We start from the raw sequence: 19,875 nt of genomic DNA, 5'->3' as shown, positions 1-19,875 counted from the left end.
AAGACTCGAGGCATTGCAAGACAAATTTCTATTCTTTCTACTCCACAACGAAATGGAGTTGTTAAAAGAACAAATGTCACTGTTGTGGAAATGAAAAAGAATATACTTTAAGTACAAAATTTTGAGCATGGATATTGGGCAAAAGCCGTGGTTATAATATTGTATACAAGAAATAAGTACCCTCTAAGTGCAGTCACATCAATGACTCTACAAGAAGCTTGGAATATCAAGAAACCTTGTATTTTATATATGAGGGTTTTTGGATGTATTTCTTATGCAAAAGTACCAAATTTTATGAGGTCCAAAGATGATGAAAAAGATAGAAAATATGTATTTTTGGATATTGTGAATGTATCAAGCCGCATAGGCTTATGTATTTAGAAACCAAGAAGATCATGAAGAGTCATGATGTAGAATTTTTGGAGCATAAGAGTACTTGTTAGCAATTGAAGATGTGTTCAAGTAAGAGTAATGGTGTATTTATAGATACATCTCTAATTCTAGTAAAGAAAGAAGAAGATGATGATGAAAATGAAGATAGTAAAGGTATAAGTGAAGATAAAAGACCAAAGAAGGTAAATTAAAGTGTGTCTATAATTGCTAGAACCAACAATGAAGACAATAAAGATATTGAAGATGATGATAATGAAGAGTATCAACGACTAATTTTGAAGAAATAAGCTTTAAGAGAAAAAAAGATTATAAGAGACCTTAGAGAACAAGAAGATGAATCTTCATCAAGCACAAAGAGATATCTTTTGAGAGATAGAAAACAACTTGGTGATCGGTTGATGAATCACATTTTTTTTTTTAAATAAGTAAAAAATATACCTAAGTTGTATTTTCTTTTGATCTATTGAATTTGTATGATGCAATAAAATCTATGGATGCTATGAAGTAGAGGAATGTCATAGAAAAAGAGTATAAATCACTTAAAGATAATGGAATATAGAAAATGATTCAACTTCCATTAAATTGATCTTCAATTCGTTGTAAGTGAGTGTTTAGGACCAAAAATGATGCAATAGATAATATTATGAGATATAAAGCTAAATTGATTGCCAAAAGCTACTCATAAGTTATTGAAGTTGACTTCAATGAGATATTTTCTCTCCTAACCAAATTCAATACTATTAAAAATATTGTGGCAATTAGGGCAGCAATGGACTTGAAAATGCATCAAATGAATGTGAAGATGGCTTTTTTAAATAAAAGATTAAAAAAAGACATCTATATGGATCAACCTCAAAGATTTATTGAAGAAGGCAAACAACATCTTATTTATAAGTTGAAGAAATCTTTGTATGGACTAAAGCAATCACCAAGGGCATGGTATCAATGTATTGATATATTTTTCTTAAATAAAGGATTTGAAAGAAGTAACGTTGATCATTCCATGTATATGATGTAATCAAGTGAATTTATATTGATTGAAATCTTCTATGTTGATGATTTGATTATCTTAATCAATATATTGAAGGTAAATTTAAAAAGGAGTATGAGAAAGTGATTTGGAAGAACATTATTATTATTTAAGAGTAGAGTTTATAAGAGATTAAGCTAAAAAAAAACTATTATAATGAGCCAAAGCAAGTACATTGAAGAAGTGTTGAAATAATTCAATATACAAGAATGTAAGCCTATAAATACACTTTTGGAGGCTAATTTGGAATTGATGAAAGTCACGAATGAAGAGTTTGTTGAAATTAAAGGCCAAATACAAGATGTTCTATATAAAGCAGAAATAGGCTCATTTATATATGCAATGGTTGGCATACGGATGGATCTTATATATGTAGTGAGTATTATAAGCCAACACATGTCAAAAGCTTGACCAATCCATTGGATAACCATCAAAAAAATTATAAGATACTTAAAAGGCACTTTGCATTTCAAATTATACTTTAAAGGTGATAACATTATTTTATATGATTATTGTGATGCGGATTGGGCTAGAGATACAAATGATAGAAGATCAACAACAGAATATGTATTCTTTATTGGATTAAGAATTATTTCATGGAATTGTAAGAGATAACCTATAATTACAAGATTAATAATAGAGGCCAAGTACATGGTAGCAAGCCATAGTGCAATGGAGATAATATGGGTAAGACAACTTTTAGACGACATTGGAGTAGTCTAAATGGAAGTAATATCAATGGAATGTGATAATCAAAGATATCTTGCATTTACAAAGAATCCAAAGATTAATTCAAGGATCAACTACATTAACATTAAACATCACTTCATAAGAAAGAAGATTAAAATAGGAGTGATTGATATGAAGTATTATGTAATAAAAGACATGCTTGCTAATTTGTTGACAAAGGCAATAGTAAAGGATAGACATCACATGTTGACAAAGGCATTAGGATTGAAAGCCTGTCAAGGACAAGAACTCGATGAAAAAACAGTTCAAACAAGTAAGCCTTCACTCAAAGAAAAGTAACAAAATATGAATAATAAGTATGTATATTGAAAAGAAAAACTAGAATGGCTATTGCCAAAAGACAAGAAAACTAGAGACCCTTGAAACTAGACTAGAAGCAAGAAAGGAATTGACAAGAGTGAAGAAGCCTTCACTCTTGTCTCTATATATACTATCTAACTAGGGGCTACGTGGCGACGTTCTATAGGACCTCCAATATGTGTTGACTTTGTAGGACACATGCCTTGACTTACAAGGCGAGTTTTTCTACGTGTGGGCCACATAGTTTGCTTGCTCTTCAAGCTAACAACATGTGTGGCACATGGCCAACTTGTTGACCACGTTTCTAATCCAAAAAGTCAATTAAAGACACCTATGAAGTCAAAGCAGCATCTAGGAAGTTTCTAGGAAGCTTCTATATTAAATATTATAGAATTAACTTACTTTTATCTACTTTTACTTACTTCTACCTATTTCTATATGTAATTATTAGCTTACATGATTATGGCCGTGACATTACCCCCCTTTCTAGAGATGAGTTCCACGAGGAGCGGTCATCATATGTTGAGGAAATCTATGATGCGACGAATTGTATTCACCACATACTCTGATCTATGTTCTCTTCGAAGATGATTGATAGGGCCTCTCAACCATCGGTAGTGCCCCATACCAGGGCGGGAAGACCACCCAGTTATTTGATCATTGTTGAGGCCTTCGTAACTTCCTTCGAATAGAATATTCGAAACACCATCAGGAGTTGTTTCTACCTCTAGCAAAATCACCAAACATCAAGAGTCCCTTCCCAAATCGTGATACCAAACGCGTTGTATCTCACCATCTATTCAAGGAAGAACATGTCATTCTTGAAGATCTTCATCTCGATTACGTCGTCTTGAAGGTTGTGACAATCGTAATGTCTCGTCCGGCAGGTCAGCAAACGAAGGTTCTTGAGTTGAATCCGCTGGTTGTTGGCTCTCCATCTAATTAGCGTCACAAATGCAAAGAAGTTACAAACAAGGATAGAAAATTGAATGTTATCTTGCTTCAATCTTGTCTCTTTTATAAGAGAGATTTTCATCTTGATTTCGATGGATGTCATTGATAAAAAAACTTTGACTTTAGCTGATGCATTTGCTAGATTCCTGGATGGCTTCCATGTGCGTTCACTAATATCATATCCGCGCCAATGAACAAGATATTCTTGCTTATTTTGGCGCCGCCTTGAGTCTAATATCTCTTCCACCTCAAATTCTTCATTATTATCTACTTCTATAGGAGGCGGTGGCATTTGTCTTCTTCCTTGTATATCCACTGTCTTATATGGTTCAAGAAGAGACACATGGAATACAGGATGGATCTTCATTGACTCCGGTAGATGTAACCGATATGCAACTGGGTTGATCTGTTCAGAAACAGAAAAGGGGCCAAGCCTACGATAGTCCAACTTGTCACAAGGTCGAGTAGTCTTGATATTGCGACGAAGTAGCCATACCTTATCACCCACGTTGAGTTGTGGTTGCTCCTTACGATATAGATCTACGTTTATCTTTTGTCGTTCTTGAGCTTCCTTCAATTGTGTCTTCATTATTGCATGTAACTCTGACAACCGATTTGCCATATCTTTTGCTGCAGGATTATCAACTTTTGAAAAATCAAAAGTATCAAGTCGTGGATGATAGCCATAATTGGCAAAGAAAGGTGTTTGTTGCGTAGAAAAATGTACCGTATTATTATAAGCAAACTCTGCCAATGGCAGAAGGGTTATCCAATCATCTTGTTGGTAGTTGATAGTACACCTTAAATACTGTTCCAAGACTTGGTTTACGCGCTCTGTTTGTCCATCAGTTTGAGGATGGAAAGCCGAAGATAGCTTTATGTCCACTTTTAAAATCTTGAAAAGGGTCCTCTAAAATCTTGACACAAATTGAGTTCCCCTATCCGATATGATATCTTTAGGTAATCCATGATAGCGATAGATATTATCAATGAAAAGCTTAGCTGTTTCTTCACCTGTGATAGATTTTGTACATGACACAAAGTGTGCCATCTTGGTGAAACGATCTACTATCACAAATATAGAATCATAAGATCTTGAGCTTGGAAGATCTGTGATGAAATCCATAGAAACAGAAGACCATGGTTGTTCTGGTATAGGTAATGGCTGAAGAAGTCCGTAAGGTCGATGACGAGGAATTTTTGATCTTGAACAAATATCACATGATTGTACAAAGTCTTTGACTGACTTCCACATTTGTGGCCACCAAAAATTTCTTGATATGAGTTCCAAAGTCTTATTATATCCAAAGTGCCCTGCTGCTGGAAAGTCATGACGTGCTTGAAGAACACGTAAACGTGCTTCTCCTTCTGGAACACATAGGCGTCCTTCAAAATATAATAGATTATTCTTGAACTCGAACTTAGAAGAATCATGAGACTTGGAAGAATTATTCTCAATATCATGAACAAGAAGGTCTGAGGACATACTGGACTGGATTTGCTTGAGAAAAGTTGAATCAACAGTCAATGTTGATTTCATTGCTCGGAGATGAAATTGCTCCGGTTTCAAGAGGACCGTTCTTTGTTGCTCAAAAGCTGCATCTCCTTCTTTTGGTGCACAATAAGAACGTCTAGATAAGGCATCGGACAAACCTTGTTGTTTTCCTGGCCGATAAGTGATAATGAACTCGAATCTTGACAAAGACATACTCCAACGAGCTTGACGACGATTCAATACGCATGTTGATATGAAATACTCGAGGTTCTTGTAATCTGTATACACAGTGACTGGACTAGAAGTACTTTCTAGATAATGACGCCATTCTTGAAAGGAATCCATGATCGCAAGAAGTTCTTTATCGTGGATCTCATAATTGATCTTGGCTGCTGAGAATTTTCTTGAATGAAAAGCTATCGGATGAAGTTTGTCATCTGTTCCCATTTGTGATAAAACTGCACCCAAGGCAAAATCTGATGCATCTGTTTCCATAAAAAATGCCTTGAAAAAGTCAACACGATATAAGACTGGTGCAGAGACAAACGATGTCTTCAAGGCTTCAAATGCTGCTTCCGCTTCTTGATTCCATTGAAATTTATCTTTACTAGTCAAGCATATAAGTGGAGCTGCAACTCGTGAGAAATCTTTGATGAAGATCCGATAGTAATTGGCAAATCCCAAGAAACATTGGACATCTCTTACTATCCTTGGAATCTTCCAATCCATGATTGTTTGGACTTTCTTAGAATCCATCATGAGACCATCATTTGAAATGATGTATCCTAAAAAGTCAACTTGAGTAGTGTGAAATACACACTTTTCTATCTTGGCATACAATCCTGCATCTCTAAGTTTTTGTAATACTTGACGAACATGTATTTCATATCCTTCGACGTTCTTTGAATAGATCAGGATATCGTCTAGATAGCAGACGACAAAATTGTCTAAGAATTCATGAAATACATCATTCATGAGATGTTGAAAAGCAGCTGGTGCATTTGTGAGTCCAAAGGGCATGACATTATATTCGAAATGTCCACACCTGGTTCGAAACGCAGTCTTCCATTCATCTCCTTCTTTGATCCGTACTAGATTTTATGCTCCTCTTAGATCTATTTTTGTATAGATCTTAGCTTGATTCAAGTGGTCAAGGAGTCCTGATATCAAAGGTAATGGATACCTGTTCTTGATTGTGATCTTGTTGAGTCCTCGATAATCAACACATATTCGTAAAGATCCATCTTTTTTCTTTACGAATAGAATTGGAACTCCTGCTGGAGATTTTGAATGGCGTATGAAATTCTTCGCTAAATTATCGTCAATATATGTCTTGAGTTCAGCCATCTCATCTTGCGATAAACTGTAAATTGGTCCAAATGGTGGCTGAGTTCCTTTCTTGAGGTCGATTGAACAATCATATGGGCGATGCTCAGGAAGAATATCTGCATTCTTTTTCTCAAAAACGTCTTGATACTCCTGATATTGACTTGGAATGCCACTTGAAGTCTTTACGTTTTCAGAAATAGGTGCAGCATAAATAGCAAAAGTTGATCCTTCTTTTGCTGCGTGTATAAATGCTTTTGCACCTAACTGGATTGGACGGGGATTTAATTATGTTAAAAGCTATGTAGCTATCATGATCGTCTATTGTTACTTTTATAGGATGAGTTTTATGAGTGACATCTCCAGAAGACAAGGGACGACCATCTATGACTTCTACATGTACTGGTTTAGGTTTCTGTACAAAGGGTATTTTACGACTTTTAACAAATTATTCATCTAAAAAACATGCTGAGGCTCCCGAATCTAATAAAGCAGAGGCTTTGTAATTCTTAGGTCCTAAATATAAGTCTATTATAAAATAAGGAGAGGATTCTGAGGAGAGGATAGGACCTTCATTAGGAATTGTACAAGGTTCCAACTGCACGGTCCCTATTGTAGCTGGACGAATCCGTTTTCCGACATGTTGTCTTCTTTGACCGTCGTACCCCTCATTTTATAGTTGCGTCGTTTCTTTGGACAATGTTGAGCAGTGTGCTTAGGTTCTCCACAATATAAACATAATCCTTCTTGACGACGATGAATCTTTTCTTGCTTAGTTAGGAGTTTAAAACGTACCGCGTCAATTTGCATGTCTTCTACTTCCGAATGTACGTTTGGCAAAGATGTTGATGTTGCCATTGAGTAATAATGTTGAAGTTCTCGTGAATGATTCTCGGATCGAAATTCGAAAAGTCGATTATCACATTTTACCGCAAAATCGATTGCTTGACTCAAAGTTTGAGGATCAGGTAAGTTGAGCATCAATTTCTTTACTTCGTATTGCAATCCATAAAGAAATTGACTGATGAGTGCAGCATCATCCCACTTGATGTCAATTGCAAGTTGTCAAAATTGTGAAGCATACACTGCTACTGAGCGATTTCCTTGTCGCAGAATTCGGATCTTATTTGTTGCAACACGAGTTGCATCGTGTTCACCATACATAGATCGAAACTCTGCCAAAAAAGCTTCCAAATTGTCCAATATTGAATTTCGTTGTTCAAGAAAAGACAAAAACCACGATAATGCAGAACCAGAAAGTAGAGTGCCAATAAACCTGACTTTTGATCCTGGAGTTGGATAGCTTTGCGGTTGAAGTTCAATTGCCAATTGTACTTGATTGATGAACCCTCGAAACTTTGATCTCATACCATCAAATTTCTCGGGTAAGGTAATTCTTGGTTCTCTAGTGCTTACAGGGTGTTGTACAATTGGAGAAGGAACGTGATTTGTTGTAGATGTTGAAGCAGCTCTGATCATCTCTATATCCCCACTTTCTGCCATTCTTATTTTTTCCTTTGTTGGTGAATTGAGTTGATGCATCGCAAGCATTAACTCCCTCATTTGCTCTTGCATTTGTGCCATTGCACTCTTCATTTCAACAAGCTCTGCCATAATAACACTAAGAAGAAAAATTTGTTTGATACTGCTCAAGACAAAAGAAAAGAAAGACTTGATAACAAAGAAGATACTAAGAACAATATCAGTTTAGAAGTGGATAATCCGCAAACTTCCAATACGCTTATGCCTTGTCAAGAGAAAGGGGTAATCCACTCTTACTGAAGAAAAAACAAAGCTCTGATATTGTAAATGTACTCTTGTCAATCTGTCAAGGACAAGAACTCGATGAAAAAACAGTTCAGACAAGTAAGCCTTCACTCAAAGAAAAGTAACAAAATATGAATAATAAGTATGTATATTGAAAAGAAAAACTAGAATGGCTATTGCCAAAAGACAAGAAAACTAGAGACCCTTAAAACTAGACTAGAAGCAAGAAAGGAATTGACAAGAGTGAAGAAGCCTTCACTCTTGTCTCTATATATACTATCTAACTAAGGGCTACGTGGCGACGTTCTATAGGACCTCCAATATGTGTTGACTTTGTAGGACACATGCCTTGACTTACAAGGCAAGTTTTTCTACGTGTGGGCCATATAGTTAGCTTGCTCTTCAAGCTAACAACATGTGTGGCACATGGCCAACTTGTTGACCACGTTTCTAATCCAAAAAGTCAATTAAAGACACCTATGAAGTCAAAGCAGCGTCTAGGAAGTTTCTAGGAAGCTTCTATATTAAATATTATAGAATTAACTTACTTTTATCTACTTTTACTTACTTCTACCTATTTCTATATGTAATTATTAGCTTACATGATTATGGCCGTGACAAAGCCTTTGACTAATAGCAAAGTGAGAGTGTTAATCTAAATAAGTAAATATGAAAGTAGAATAAATAACATTGAAAAGGATATTACTTTAGATATCTAAAAAGGCCAAGAGATAAAGTAGATGAATGGATAAAGGATATTAAGAATATAAAGAATATGCTAAAAATATATTCTTATAGTAGATAAAATAGCAATAGATAGTCTTGGTAGAATGTTGGATGGATGTATTCATCAAAGGATGGAAGTTATCCATGAGAGAATTAGCCACTATCTTTTAGTAATAGATGTTGGAAGTGGGAGATATCTTATTCCATACTCTCTTTGTGAACAACCTTGCTGATGTTATGTATTGGTGACTTTAAAGTTCTTTTTTTCAATAGATTTAGCTATAATGACCAACTGTGGAAATTGAATTGCAAAAAGAACAAGATCAAATGAGTTGCCAATAGCGAACTCCATTCCTATCAAAGTGGCACTAGAGTAATTATGTACTCTTCTTTTCAAACAATAGCTACTTTGTAACAGACTAATTGCCTACAACGTGTTACAATATCCATCTCACATACTATGTCCCAACCCATTTGACAGAGGTTTAGAATGCCATTGCCAAAACCGAAGAGGATTCAAAAATCACAGAAATTGCTGGGAGTGTGACTGGTGGTTACTCTCTGAGTGATGACGTTGGGACATAGTCTGTGAGATGTAACATAGTCCATTCCAACCAAAGTGCCACTGAGTGATGACGTTGTCCGCCTCCGCCCTGGCCCAGAAACTATCGCAGCTCAGCATCAAAGCGGCGATGAGCACCAGGATGATGGGACTGTGTTTCCCTGAGGACCCCATTGTCAACAGCTGAAAGTTGACAAATGACACGGAAGCATTGCAAGAGTAAATGTATTGTACTATTTCGCAAATCTACTGCTGCAAAGTACAATAGCTGGCACCGAGCAGAAGCACAGACTTCACATTTAATCCACCCAGATGCCAGATTTTGGATACTTTTCATATAACTCTAATCGTGGGTCGTCATCACTGTCTGTCACCGTCACCATCACCGTTTCGCAGCCTGCGTCCTTTGTGTAGTTTTGAACGAAGTTCAATAGATCGTATTATTCCTGCTGGCATATTGGCCAGGTTCAGTGCACGAGTCCTGTGCGGCACCATATTCTAATGAGCAAATCTCTCGCCTTTATCTAAAAACTGGCTGTAGTCCTATACTTGTTGTTTTCTTGCGCGGGAAATTCGGTTATGTTCCGAGCAGAACCTTTTTGATCCAATTACTGTGATCGCTTTGAATTTAGGTCTGATGTACAAAGCATTGACCCTGAAAACCCTTTGAACAGAGATCGTCCGTGGACGAAATCCTGAATTTACGAAAACCGATGTCATTTTTGGTGTGCTGATTAGTTTAAAAAAACACTTCCAGGAGAAAAACAACAGTTGTGAATGCAAGCACATCCACAATCTCCTAAATTAAGAGCACCATTATCTTCACCCCTACCTTCTTGAGCGAATGGCAAAAACTGTACTTGTAGTATGTGTGAACCCACTTGTACTTGTAAAAACTTGTAGTAGCATGGTGAACCCACTTGTAGAATTTTTAAGATATAAGACCGCCAGGTTTTCTGAGTTTAGCGAAATAAGGATGTTACCCAGTTTCACCCCTGTGACTAATTACTTCAAGGGTCAATCTTTCGCATCGTGGCTTCAACTACAGTGTATTCGTAGTTCAATTGACCTGCAATTCTACACCCTCTACATTCACCTGTAGTAAAAATTCCTGCTCCTGTCATAGTTCTGAAAATGTGATCCTCTATTATACCGAAGCGGCACCGATCTGAAATACAGTAACTGAATTAAAACAGTAACTACTTTCTTTGTTTCATCAAAAGTCAGTTGTTGGCTTCCCTTCCAAGAGAACTGCAAATCTGCTATGTTGGTCATGTGACTATCATCCCTATCTTCTTGATGTCTGCATCCCTCTCTGACACCGTCAAGCATTCCTTGCAAGTATTAGAATCGGTGATCAAGTGAGAAACATGTGATTTAGGTTGTAATCAACTGTAGGCTGATGTCGTTTTATTTAGGTTTCCATTCCCAGACAAATGCCTTCCTTGACAAAAGCCAACTTCTAAGGGGTTGATGAACGTATAAGAAAGTATCCAGTACCCAACGGGGATGATCACTATGGATAGCAACCAGATTCACTTTGAAGTTTGTGGCCGTCGGTCTTCTAGGTTTACACATTGATGCAGTAAGGAGATTTCCAGTTGACTTAGTTTAGGAATTAGAATCCACGGAGGTCTGAAGGGAGAGCAGTGACGTTGGAGGCGAATGGTGAACGTGAACATTGCACTTGGATGAAACCCTCCATAGATTCTGCGGCCTTCATTGTTGTTTTATTCGAGGCGCGATGACATGCTCGAAATGTGGACTGAAGACAAATGAGATGGAGAAGTCCACCGAATTTTAACGGAGGGAACAATTTCACCTGTAAAACCGATTGCTTCAGAAGATTCAAGTCGAAGATGATGAACTTCAGCGACATAAAAGCTCTAGAAGCTCTGTTTCGTTCCTCGAGTAGCGATGGAATCCGTGATTATTCAGAACCACAACCAGAGGCTCTAAATCCAGGCCATATTGGTCCACAATACAGTAAAAACGTCAAAGGGGGAGAAGAAGACGAAAGTAAGCTCCTCACAAACAGCGTGTTTCTCCAAGATCAGAAAGCCTCGTTGACTTCTGCTCATTGTCATACACTACCGAACAGGGATTGTTTCTTCCAAAATGAAATACTCTTGACATTCAAATTGAGTTACTATTGAGAAATTCGTAAATTCTTGAAGGAAATTAACAAGTAAACACAGGAATAGTTCAAGGATCACATCCATATTCTCAGGCGAGACTATGATTGTGCTGGGTTTCCAGAGAAAGAACAAGACAAAGAGGAGGAACCTGAAATCGACATTGACAAGGATGCCGAATTACATGGCCGGGCTCGTTTCACGCCAGAGTAAGCTCCTCGCCTCCACACACACACACAAAAAAAAAAAAAAAAAAAAAAAAAAAAAACACTGTGAGGTCTAACTTGATGCTGTTAACTCGCTGCTGAATGTCATCACCTGACAATCGTGAACTAAACAAGTGACTTCAACCAATGCTTTGTGTTGTTCAATTTGTGAAGCAGGTACGCATTCGTGTATAAGCAAGCTGTGTCTTGCAACGATGTTTATATGCAAATGGTATTCTCGCTTCCTCCAACCTCTGAGATAAAAAGATCTCGGAAGCTAATGAACCCACCGTTCCTTTAGTCTTCCATCATGCCTTCCTGTTTACATTCTCTTTTGTTCCCAAGAAGTTTCAATGCCACGTTTTTACAATGAATCGTAGAGCGAAAAGGACTGCGGAAGTTTGAGCTGTGAAGAATTGGTGATGAAAGTTAAGCTGCCTGGCACAGATGGCTTGGAAGAACTGGATCTGGATGTGCACAAAACCTACTTGAAACTTGTATCTCCACAATAGTAAGTGGATCCGAAAACTTCAAACACCTCTCAGGCTGTTCGAATCCATCACTAATGAGCATAGATCTTATCTGATATATCTGAAGCATTTGCTTTGTGCAGAATTTCTAACAATTGAATCATACAAATTGATGCAAAATGATACACACGAACTGGTCTGTTTGCTTTTGGGAGAAGTGCAGTTACCTGTGTTTGCATCTGCCTCACAAAGTCAACATGGAGCGGAGCTTTGCCAAGTGGGATCCCGTATTAGCAACCCTAATCGTCACCATGCCCATCATTGAGCGTGACTGGATGCGTCAACCTTGAAGTTGGGTTAGCAGAAGCAGAAAAACTTCAATCGAATAACGGAGTGTGCCAACAAAACACAGGCTTTAGGGTAACTCTAACCCATTTACTTTCAGAACCGTATCACAATCTGATTTAAGATGCTCTTCAACTAAAATGTGCTCAGTTACCACCTCACACCTCTTCGGGTCAGAAATTTTACAGTCACCCACGGAATACAAGTGACAGAAACTCCACCCATCAACTTCTGACGTGGATCAGAAGTTTCCCAAAACCCATTTCCTTCAGCATATGTGTAAAATTCAGCTGAAATCGCTCTGAAGCCGAGTCGCTCAAGAAACCTCTTCCAGTGATGTCGCTTGCACAAGCTCTAGAGGAGCTTTTGAGATGTCTGCAACTTCCCATGCAGCGTATGATCTGTAAATTCCTGTTACACCGCGTACTATAAACCGGTTGACTAGAGAAACGTTGCATGGAAGATGATGACTGTTGCTGGAATGACTGTGAATCACAAGAGTGCCAGACAGATTTTGCAGATTACCCAACTATTGCGCCATCACAAACGCAACGAAGGATCCACATGAAGTGATGTCTAGAGAAAACCATGCAGGTTCAACATGTCGAACAGTCATCGTTTTAGAAGAGATTGAGGAGTGGAGCGCTGAAGTTCACACGTTCGAGTGGCAATCTTCAGCTGCCAAGAGGCCAGCACTCAGAATCTGATCTTCAGAATTTTCCACTTGAACTCCCTCAGCAATAAATTTCAAAATGATGCACAAAAGGAGAGTTAGATGGCAGTTAAGAAACTTAACAGGAAATGAGAAGTCACGGTAGTGGTCATGTTTGGTATTTGGTTTTTGTATTTCCAATTTTCTGGTTTTTGTGTTTTTCCAGCTCTCAGAGTTTAAAAGGGTAAACTATGGCGTATTACACTTAAGTAATATAGATTGAAATTTTATAGTAGTAAAAAACTTTAAAATTATATTAGAATAGCTCTAAATGATAAAATGTGTAATTCTACATATCCATGTTGTAATTACATACCAGAACTTTGGGCAAAATACCCATTTTTGCCGAAGTTTTGGTATGTACTTCACAAACTTTTGGCAAAACTTCGTTCAAAAAAATAATAATTTTTAAATGTTGTAGATATATTGTGATGTTGGTTTTTATGCAGTGTTTTATAAGAGGATATGTTGTGTATAAACCCCATCTTGATCAAGAAGCTTAATCAACTAATATAAATAAGTAATAATATATATAAGGAATTTTTTAAATTGAGGTTTTGAAGAATGACATTGTTTGTGAAAATAAGAATATTACATCCTGTAAAACACAACGTTGGATTTTGAAATTTACAAATTTATTAAAATAAATAAATTTCATTATTATTATTACTATTCTTATAATCTCTCTCTCTTAAACAAGTTGTACATATTTCAAAAAATACATATATTGGACTAGGGATTTTTCTAAAGTTAATGCTATTTATTTTCAAAATTTTATTACTAGTCTTAAGTCTTTTATGTGCATAATGAATATTTTTTGCTGTTCCAAAATAACTTGGTCTAATTGAATTCAATCCATTTCACACCAAATAATTCTAAAGACACACACAAATATTCAATTTTTAATAATTTTAAAGCTTAGGCTCCAACATGCTATTCTTCATCAAATCATCTTCTATACAAATAATTTAATATTTTTTATTCTTTTTTAACTCAAAAATATTAAAGATTTTTTATTGACTTTGACACATTACTTAGGATCACACGTGATTCTTTCATCTCAAACAGATAGCCAGTTGGGTTATGTTTTCAATATTAAACTACTGCCTTTTTTTCTTTTGGTGCTCAATGGGTTTTTCAAAAAAAATATAAACTTAAAAATAGTAAATGTGCTAGAACTGAATAAGAAGCTTTAATAAAATGCAAGTTTTTATATGTTAAAAGCATTACAAAGTCATACATATAATTCAAATAAATTTGAAAAAAGGAGGGATATTCATCCTCATTTATTTTATTTTATTTTATTTTTTATACCAAATAGTTGGTAGACTTCTTTGGTTTCTTTCTACAAAAAAACATTTTGTGTCACACTGAAGAAAATTTATTGATAAATTTGAGGTTAAAGATATTTGATATCATAGAACTTAAAAAAGTTGTGCAACAACAAAGATCCTCATCACTGTTTATTCTAAATGAAAAAAAAAAAAAAAAAAAAAAAAAAAATGTGGATCTTTGGTAATTGAAACATGACAAAACGACTTCAAAAATACTCTACTGGATGTGATAATGGAAATAAAACAACATAGCACAAAATTTACAAGTATTTCCTTGATCAAAATTTCTTTATTTTAAAAAATATAAATTTTGATTTTGTTAAAAAGAAAATATAGATAAATTTTCAAATGACAAAATAACATTAAAAAACAAGCCTTTAATCCTCTATTCAAACTTAATACTTAATTATACTATGTATAAATATTGGGATTATTTGAACTTTTGTTTTTTCATATATATATATATATATACATATATATATCTTAGGGAATCATTTAGTAGACATCTATCCTTTATTTTGTAAACCCAGGCCACAAAAAAGAAGTATACACGAATGCAATAATACTTCAAAATGCCCACAAAAAAGAAGTAGTTTTGATTTTAAAACATACTTATTGTTATATTTATTACTATTATAGCAAAATTTGATATATTCTAATCCATTTGTATTTTATAGCTCCATATTATCTTAGCCTTAAATTCGTTTGTAATTGCAAATCTTTGTCAAATTAAAATTTTGAATAAAAAATAAAAAATTCTAATATTATTATTTTTTATTGATATTAAATAAAAATAATAAAAAAGTAAAAATCTGATTTAAATCAAAACTGGTTATTTTTTGCAAGAATATGTATGCAAAGGTGCAGTGCATAAAGAGGTATCTATGCAATAAATAAATAAATAAAAATCCACCTAATATTTTTTACATTTTATTATAAAAAAATTAAATAAGAAAATCTATTACAATGCATATAATTATAATAAACATATCCTAATAAATTTTATCAAAAATTAATTTAAATAAAAAATTATTAATAATTTGTATATTTTTTAAAAAATATTATAAGTCATGTTAATTTAAGATCCAAAATCAAGTCAAAGATTTTTTTTACTTATTAATGAGTTAATTAAGAAATATGAAAATAAGATGATGCATTAAAAAAAACATTCTTAGAAAATTGGGTAACAAATGAGAAGAAAACAATGTCTTATGGACATATATATTTACTCCAATAATTATCTAAATAATATAAATAGGTAGAAATAAGTAAAAATATATAAATCTAATAATTACTTTTGAAAAAGCTTCTTAGAAGCTTCATAGATGCAGATTTGTTTTTATATGTATTTGTAGATGATTGATAGATTGAAAATTTGGCCAACAAATTAACCACAATTTATATATATTGGCTACTTGTGGTACAAGTTAGCCACATGGCATACATATAGAAAACTTATCTTGCAAGTTAGACATGTGTATTATAAATTGGCCATGTATTGGAAGTCCTACAAAATATTGGCTTATAGCTCTTAATTAGATAATATATCAAGTAGCAAGATTGAAGTCTTTTTCACTCTTGTCAATTCTTTTTTTACTTCTAGTTTAATTTCAAAAGTCTCTAATTTCATAGTATTTGGCAATAGCTATTCTAATTTCTTGTTGAATATACATATCCTTTTATTTTCTTTTTGTTATCTTTTTTTGAGACATATCTCACTTGTTTATTAATATTTTTGAAATTCTTGTTCTTTATATATTAATAAGAGTATAAATAAAATATTAGAACTTTGTCTTTTTTTAATTAAGAATAGATTATCCATTTTCCTTGATAAGACATAAGTATATTAAAAGTTGTGGATTATCCACTTCTAAACCAATATTGTTTTTAGAATTTTCTTTATTCTTAAATCATTTCTTCTACTTGTTTTAGCTGATATTAGATTTTATATTTTATATTTTTTTTTTATAGTAGAGCTTATTAAATTAAAGAATACAATGGCACAAATGCAAGAACAAATGAAGGGATCAATATTTGTATTGCATCAATTCAATTTAGTGATATTAAGAACAACAAGATTGGTAAGAAGTAAAGAGTCATTCAAGTATTATAGAACCAAGAATTAATTTGCATAGGAAGTTTAATAGTAAAGATTAAAATTTCATGGATTCATCAATCAAGTATAAATGGTGATTAAACTTCAATCTTAAAGCTATGTAACTCTAAAATCACAAGTCAAGTTTATTAAAATATTATTTTAAAGTTTTATTTTATAATATATATATTTTTAAAAATAATATGATCTAATATTGGATAGTTTGGAAGTTTTTTTTTAACAAAGTTTGAATTCATGTATGAATAACATGATGTAATTTGTATTCTAACCACTAAAATTTATATTTTATATCAAAGCAATTAATGAATAATATTACATGCTTAATAATTTTGACAACTTATGATTAATATCAAGTAGGATGATGTCATATTTTTTAGCCATTTTTTTATAGATTATAATATCAATTAAAAAAATTAATGCTAAACTTACTTAATCTTCAAATATTAAGTCAAACAATTGATTTTGTTGTGAAGTATAATAATTTTCTTTTTGGATTTTAATCGAAATATTGCACAAATAAGCCTCAATGTTTTTTACAATTTAATAGCAACATTAATTTCTTTTCAACATATATATTTAAAAATAGAAGATATACAAATTGATATGATATATTTTAAACATCTTATTGAGTAAAAAAACTTCTTGTTGTCAAAAAGTATTGTCTTTATATTATAGAGAACTTAAGCATACTTTTCAACATTATCCAAATAAGCAATCCAATGAGAAAATGAGAAGTATAGATATCAAAGTAAATAATATGTTGAAAATAAAGTTTGTCCAATTATAATAAGGACCGTACAGCTAGAATCTTATATGATACCTAATGAAGGTCTTATTCTCTCTTAAGAATCATCTCCTTGTTTTATAATAGATATTTCTTTAGAACCTAAAAATTACAAAATCTTTGTATTCATAGATTTAAAAGCCTCAACTTATGTTTTAGATGAAAATTTGTTGAAAGATATAAAATACCTTTATAAAAAAAAACTAAACTTATACTTGTAGAAATCATAGATGGTTATTTTTTGTCTTTTAGAGATGTTATTTATAAAATCTTTTCTATAGATGTAATAAAAAATAGTTATAATAGTTTAGTGATATTTAATATAATTATATATTTATTTAATATAATTATTTTAGATTTATTATTGCTAAAAAAATATAACCCTTGGATAGATTAGATTTTTTGTAGTCTTGAATTTTTTCAAAGTATAACAAAAAAATTGTTAATCAAGTAGAAATTCATAAATTTAGTAAAATTAAACTCTAATTTATAAGTGTAAGAACTTTTATAAATATTGTAAAAAAATTTCACTTCTTTTTATTTGTGCCACATTCATTTTTAATGATGGAAAGACTTCAAGTAGCATTTTAAACCAATATCAAGATTATTAAGATATTTAAAAAATTGCAAATAATTTTTGGAATATAGTCTTAATGATTGCTCAAGTGACCTTCAAGAGGGAGCTCAATTGCTATTTAGATAAATCTATAGTTTATAACAAATAAGTTAGTTAAGCTCAAGGAATACATTAATGAGAATTTGATTAAGAATTTTATAAGCCATTCTAAATTTCAAACATGAGTTCTTATTTTATTTGTAAAAAAAATAAAAAAAAATAAAGATAATATAGATATATGTGGATTATCAAGGACTCAAAATAATTACCATCAAGAACATGTATACTTTACATTTGATATTAAAATTTCTTGATCAATTAAATTAAGCTAAAATCTATATTAAAATAGATCTACAATGAGTATATAATATATCACATATCAAAAAAGATTTAAATCAAAGATTACATTTTAAATTACATATGGGCATTTTGAATATAATGTCATGCCTTTTAGATTTACAAATGCATTGGCTACTTTTTGACTTCTTAGAAGATTTTTTCTTTTTTATGTAGAGGATATCATAATGTATTTTAAAAAGGTAGAAGAATAAAAACTTCATATTTGATTTGTGTTATAAAAATTTAAAAATGTAAGATTATATGTCAAGATGGAAAAATATATATTTCATACAACTCAATTTGATTTCTTAGTATATATCATTTTAAATAATGGCCTTATCATAGATCCTAAGAAAATTCAAACTATCAAGATTAGAAGTTTTAAGAATAATAAGAGGCGTCTAATTTTTTATTAGAATTTATTAATCAATATAAAATTTTCATCAAAAATATTTCTTAAGTTGCAACTCTACTTTTATATTTAATTGTAAAACAAACTTAAGTAGAATAAAGAAGTTAAAACAACAATTATAGCTTCCAAAATAGTTTATATTTTTATACCAATTTTAAATAGCATTGAGTTTTTTAAGGTATTTTTTAAATCAAATTTGGTACATCTGACTTTGTTTTAAGTATGGTTTTATTACAATGAAATGTAGATGGTAAATTTCATCTTTAAGAATTTTAGAAGAATCTTGTTTAAATAATTGAAGATGGATATAAAATTATCTTTAGTTTTATATCTTTAAACTAATGGATAAATTAAATGGCTAAATCAAATATTAGAACGATTTTTAAAATATACCATCAATTACTATTAAGATGATTTGAATTTTTTTTTATTAAAATATTTTTCTTATAATAATATAATATATTTATCTATTAAAAAATCACTATTTTATATTAATAATATTTATAATTTATAATTTTATATTTTTGACTTCACAAAGGTTAATAATCTTATAGAAAAATATTTAATATTTTATTTTATTTTATTAGAGCTACATAGGATAATTTAGGCATAATTAAAAAAAACTTAAGAACAAGAAAAGATCAATGCATATGTTTATGATAAAGAAAAATATCAATTCCACATAAATAATAAGGTATGGTTGCTCTATTGCAATATGAAGACTAATTGGCCTTATGACAAGTTGGATTATAATAGCCTTAGACTATTTTCTATTTGAATATAGATCAATTCAATTTTATATTAATTACACCTATTAAAATCCATAAAAATCTATTTTATATTCTATATTTATATTTTTAAGTCAAATAAGACAATGAATATCTTATAAAGAAGAAAAATACCACTTTATTTTATAGAAATAGATAAAAATTAAATTTTTTAAGTGAAAGAGGTATTAAAATTAAATGGGTTCCAAAAGAAGTTAAAATATCTTGTACAATAATACAAATATAATATAAGTGAATGCACATAAAATTTATTTAAGAATCTTTTAAAATATAATAGAGAAGATCAATATTTTTTCATTATCAACATCCATCAAA

At 32.2% G+C, this 19,875-nt stretch overlaps 1 protein-coding gene across 5 annotated transcripts; it reads left to right on the top strand.

Annotated features, from left to right (window-relative positions):
* Positions 1 to 10,014: 10,014 nt before the first annotated feature.
* On the top strand, positions 10,015 to 13,595 carry LOC112276500 (uncharacterized). 5 transcript variants are annotated; one of them, XR_002968066.3, is made up of 6 exons: positions 10,096 to 11,322; positions 11,563 to 11,647; positions 11,819 to 11,876; positions 12,025 to 12,155; positions 12,338 to 12,534; positions 12,971 to 13,595. XR_002968066.3 is itself a non-coding variant. In XM_024507883.3 (5 exons), coding segments are annotated over exons 1-5 (519 nt in total). In that variant the 5' UTR covers positions 10,015 to 11,078; the 3' UTR covers positions 12,259 to 12,398. The 5 variants fall into 5 exon arrangements, 3 of the variants coding, with proteins under 3 accessions (XP_024363651.1, XP_024363649.1, XP_024363650.1); XR_002968067.3 differs by having other exon boundaries at positions 10,100 to 11,322; positions 12,980 to 13,595; XM_024507883.3 differs by lacking the exon at positions 12,971 to 13,595 and having other exon boundaries at positions 10,015 to 11,322; positions 12,258 to 12,398.
* The last annotated feature ends 6,280 nt before the right edge of the window (positions 13,596 to 19,875 follow it).

This window comes from Physcomitrium patens, chromosome 24 (assembly GCF_059467195.1).
Source record: "Physcomitrium patens ecotype Gransden chromosome 24, ASM5946719v1, whole genome shotgun sequence".
NCBI lineage: Eukaryota > Viridiplantae > Streptophyta > Bryopsida > Funariales > Funariaceae > Physcomitrium > Physcomitrium patens.
The sequence above is the reverse complement of the archived record's forward strand: the minus strand, read 5'-3'. Positions and strand labels throughout refer to the sequence as shown.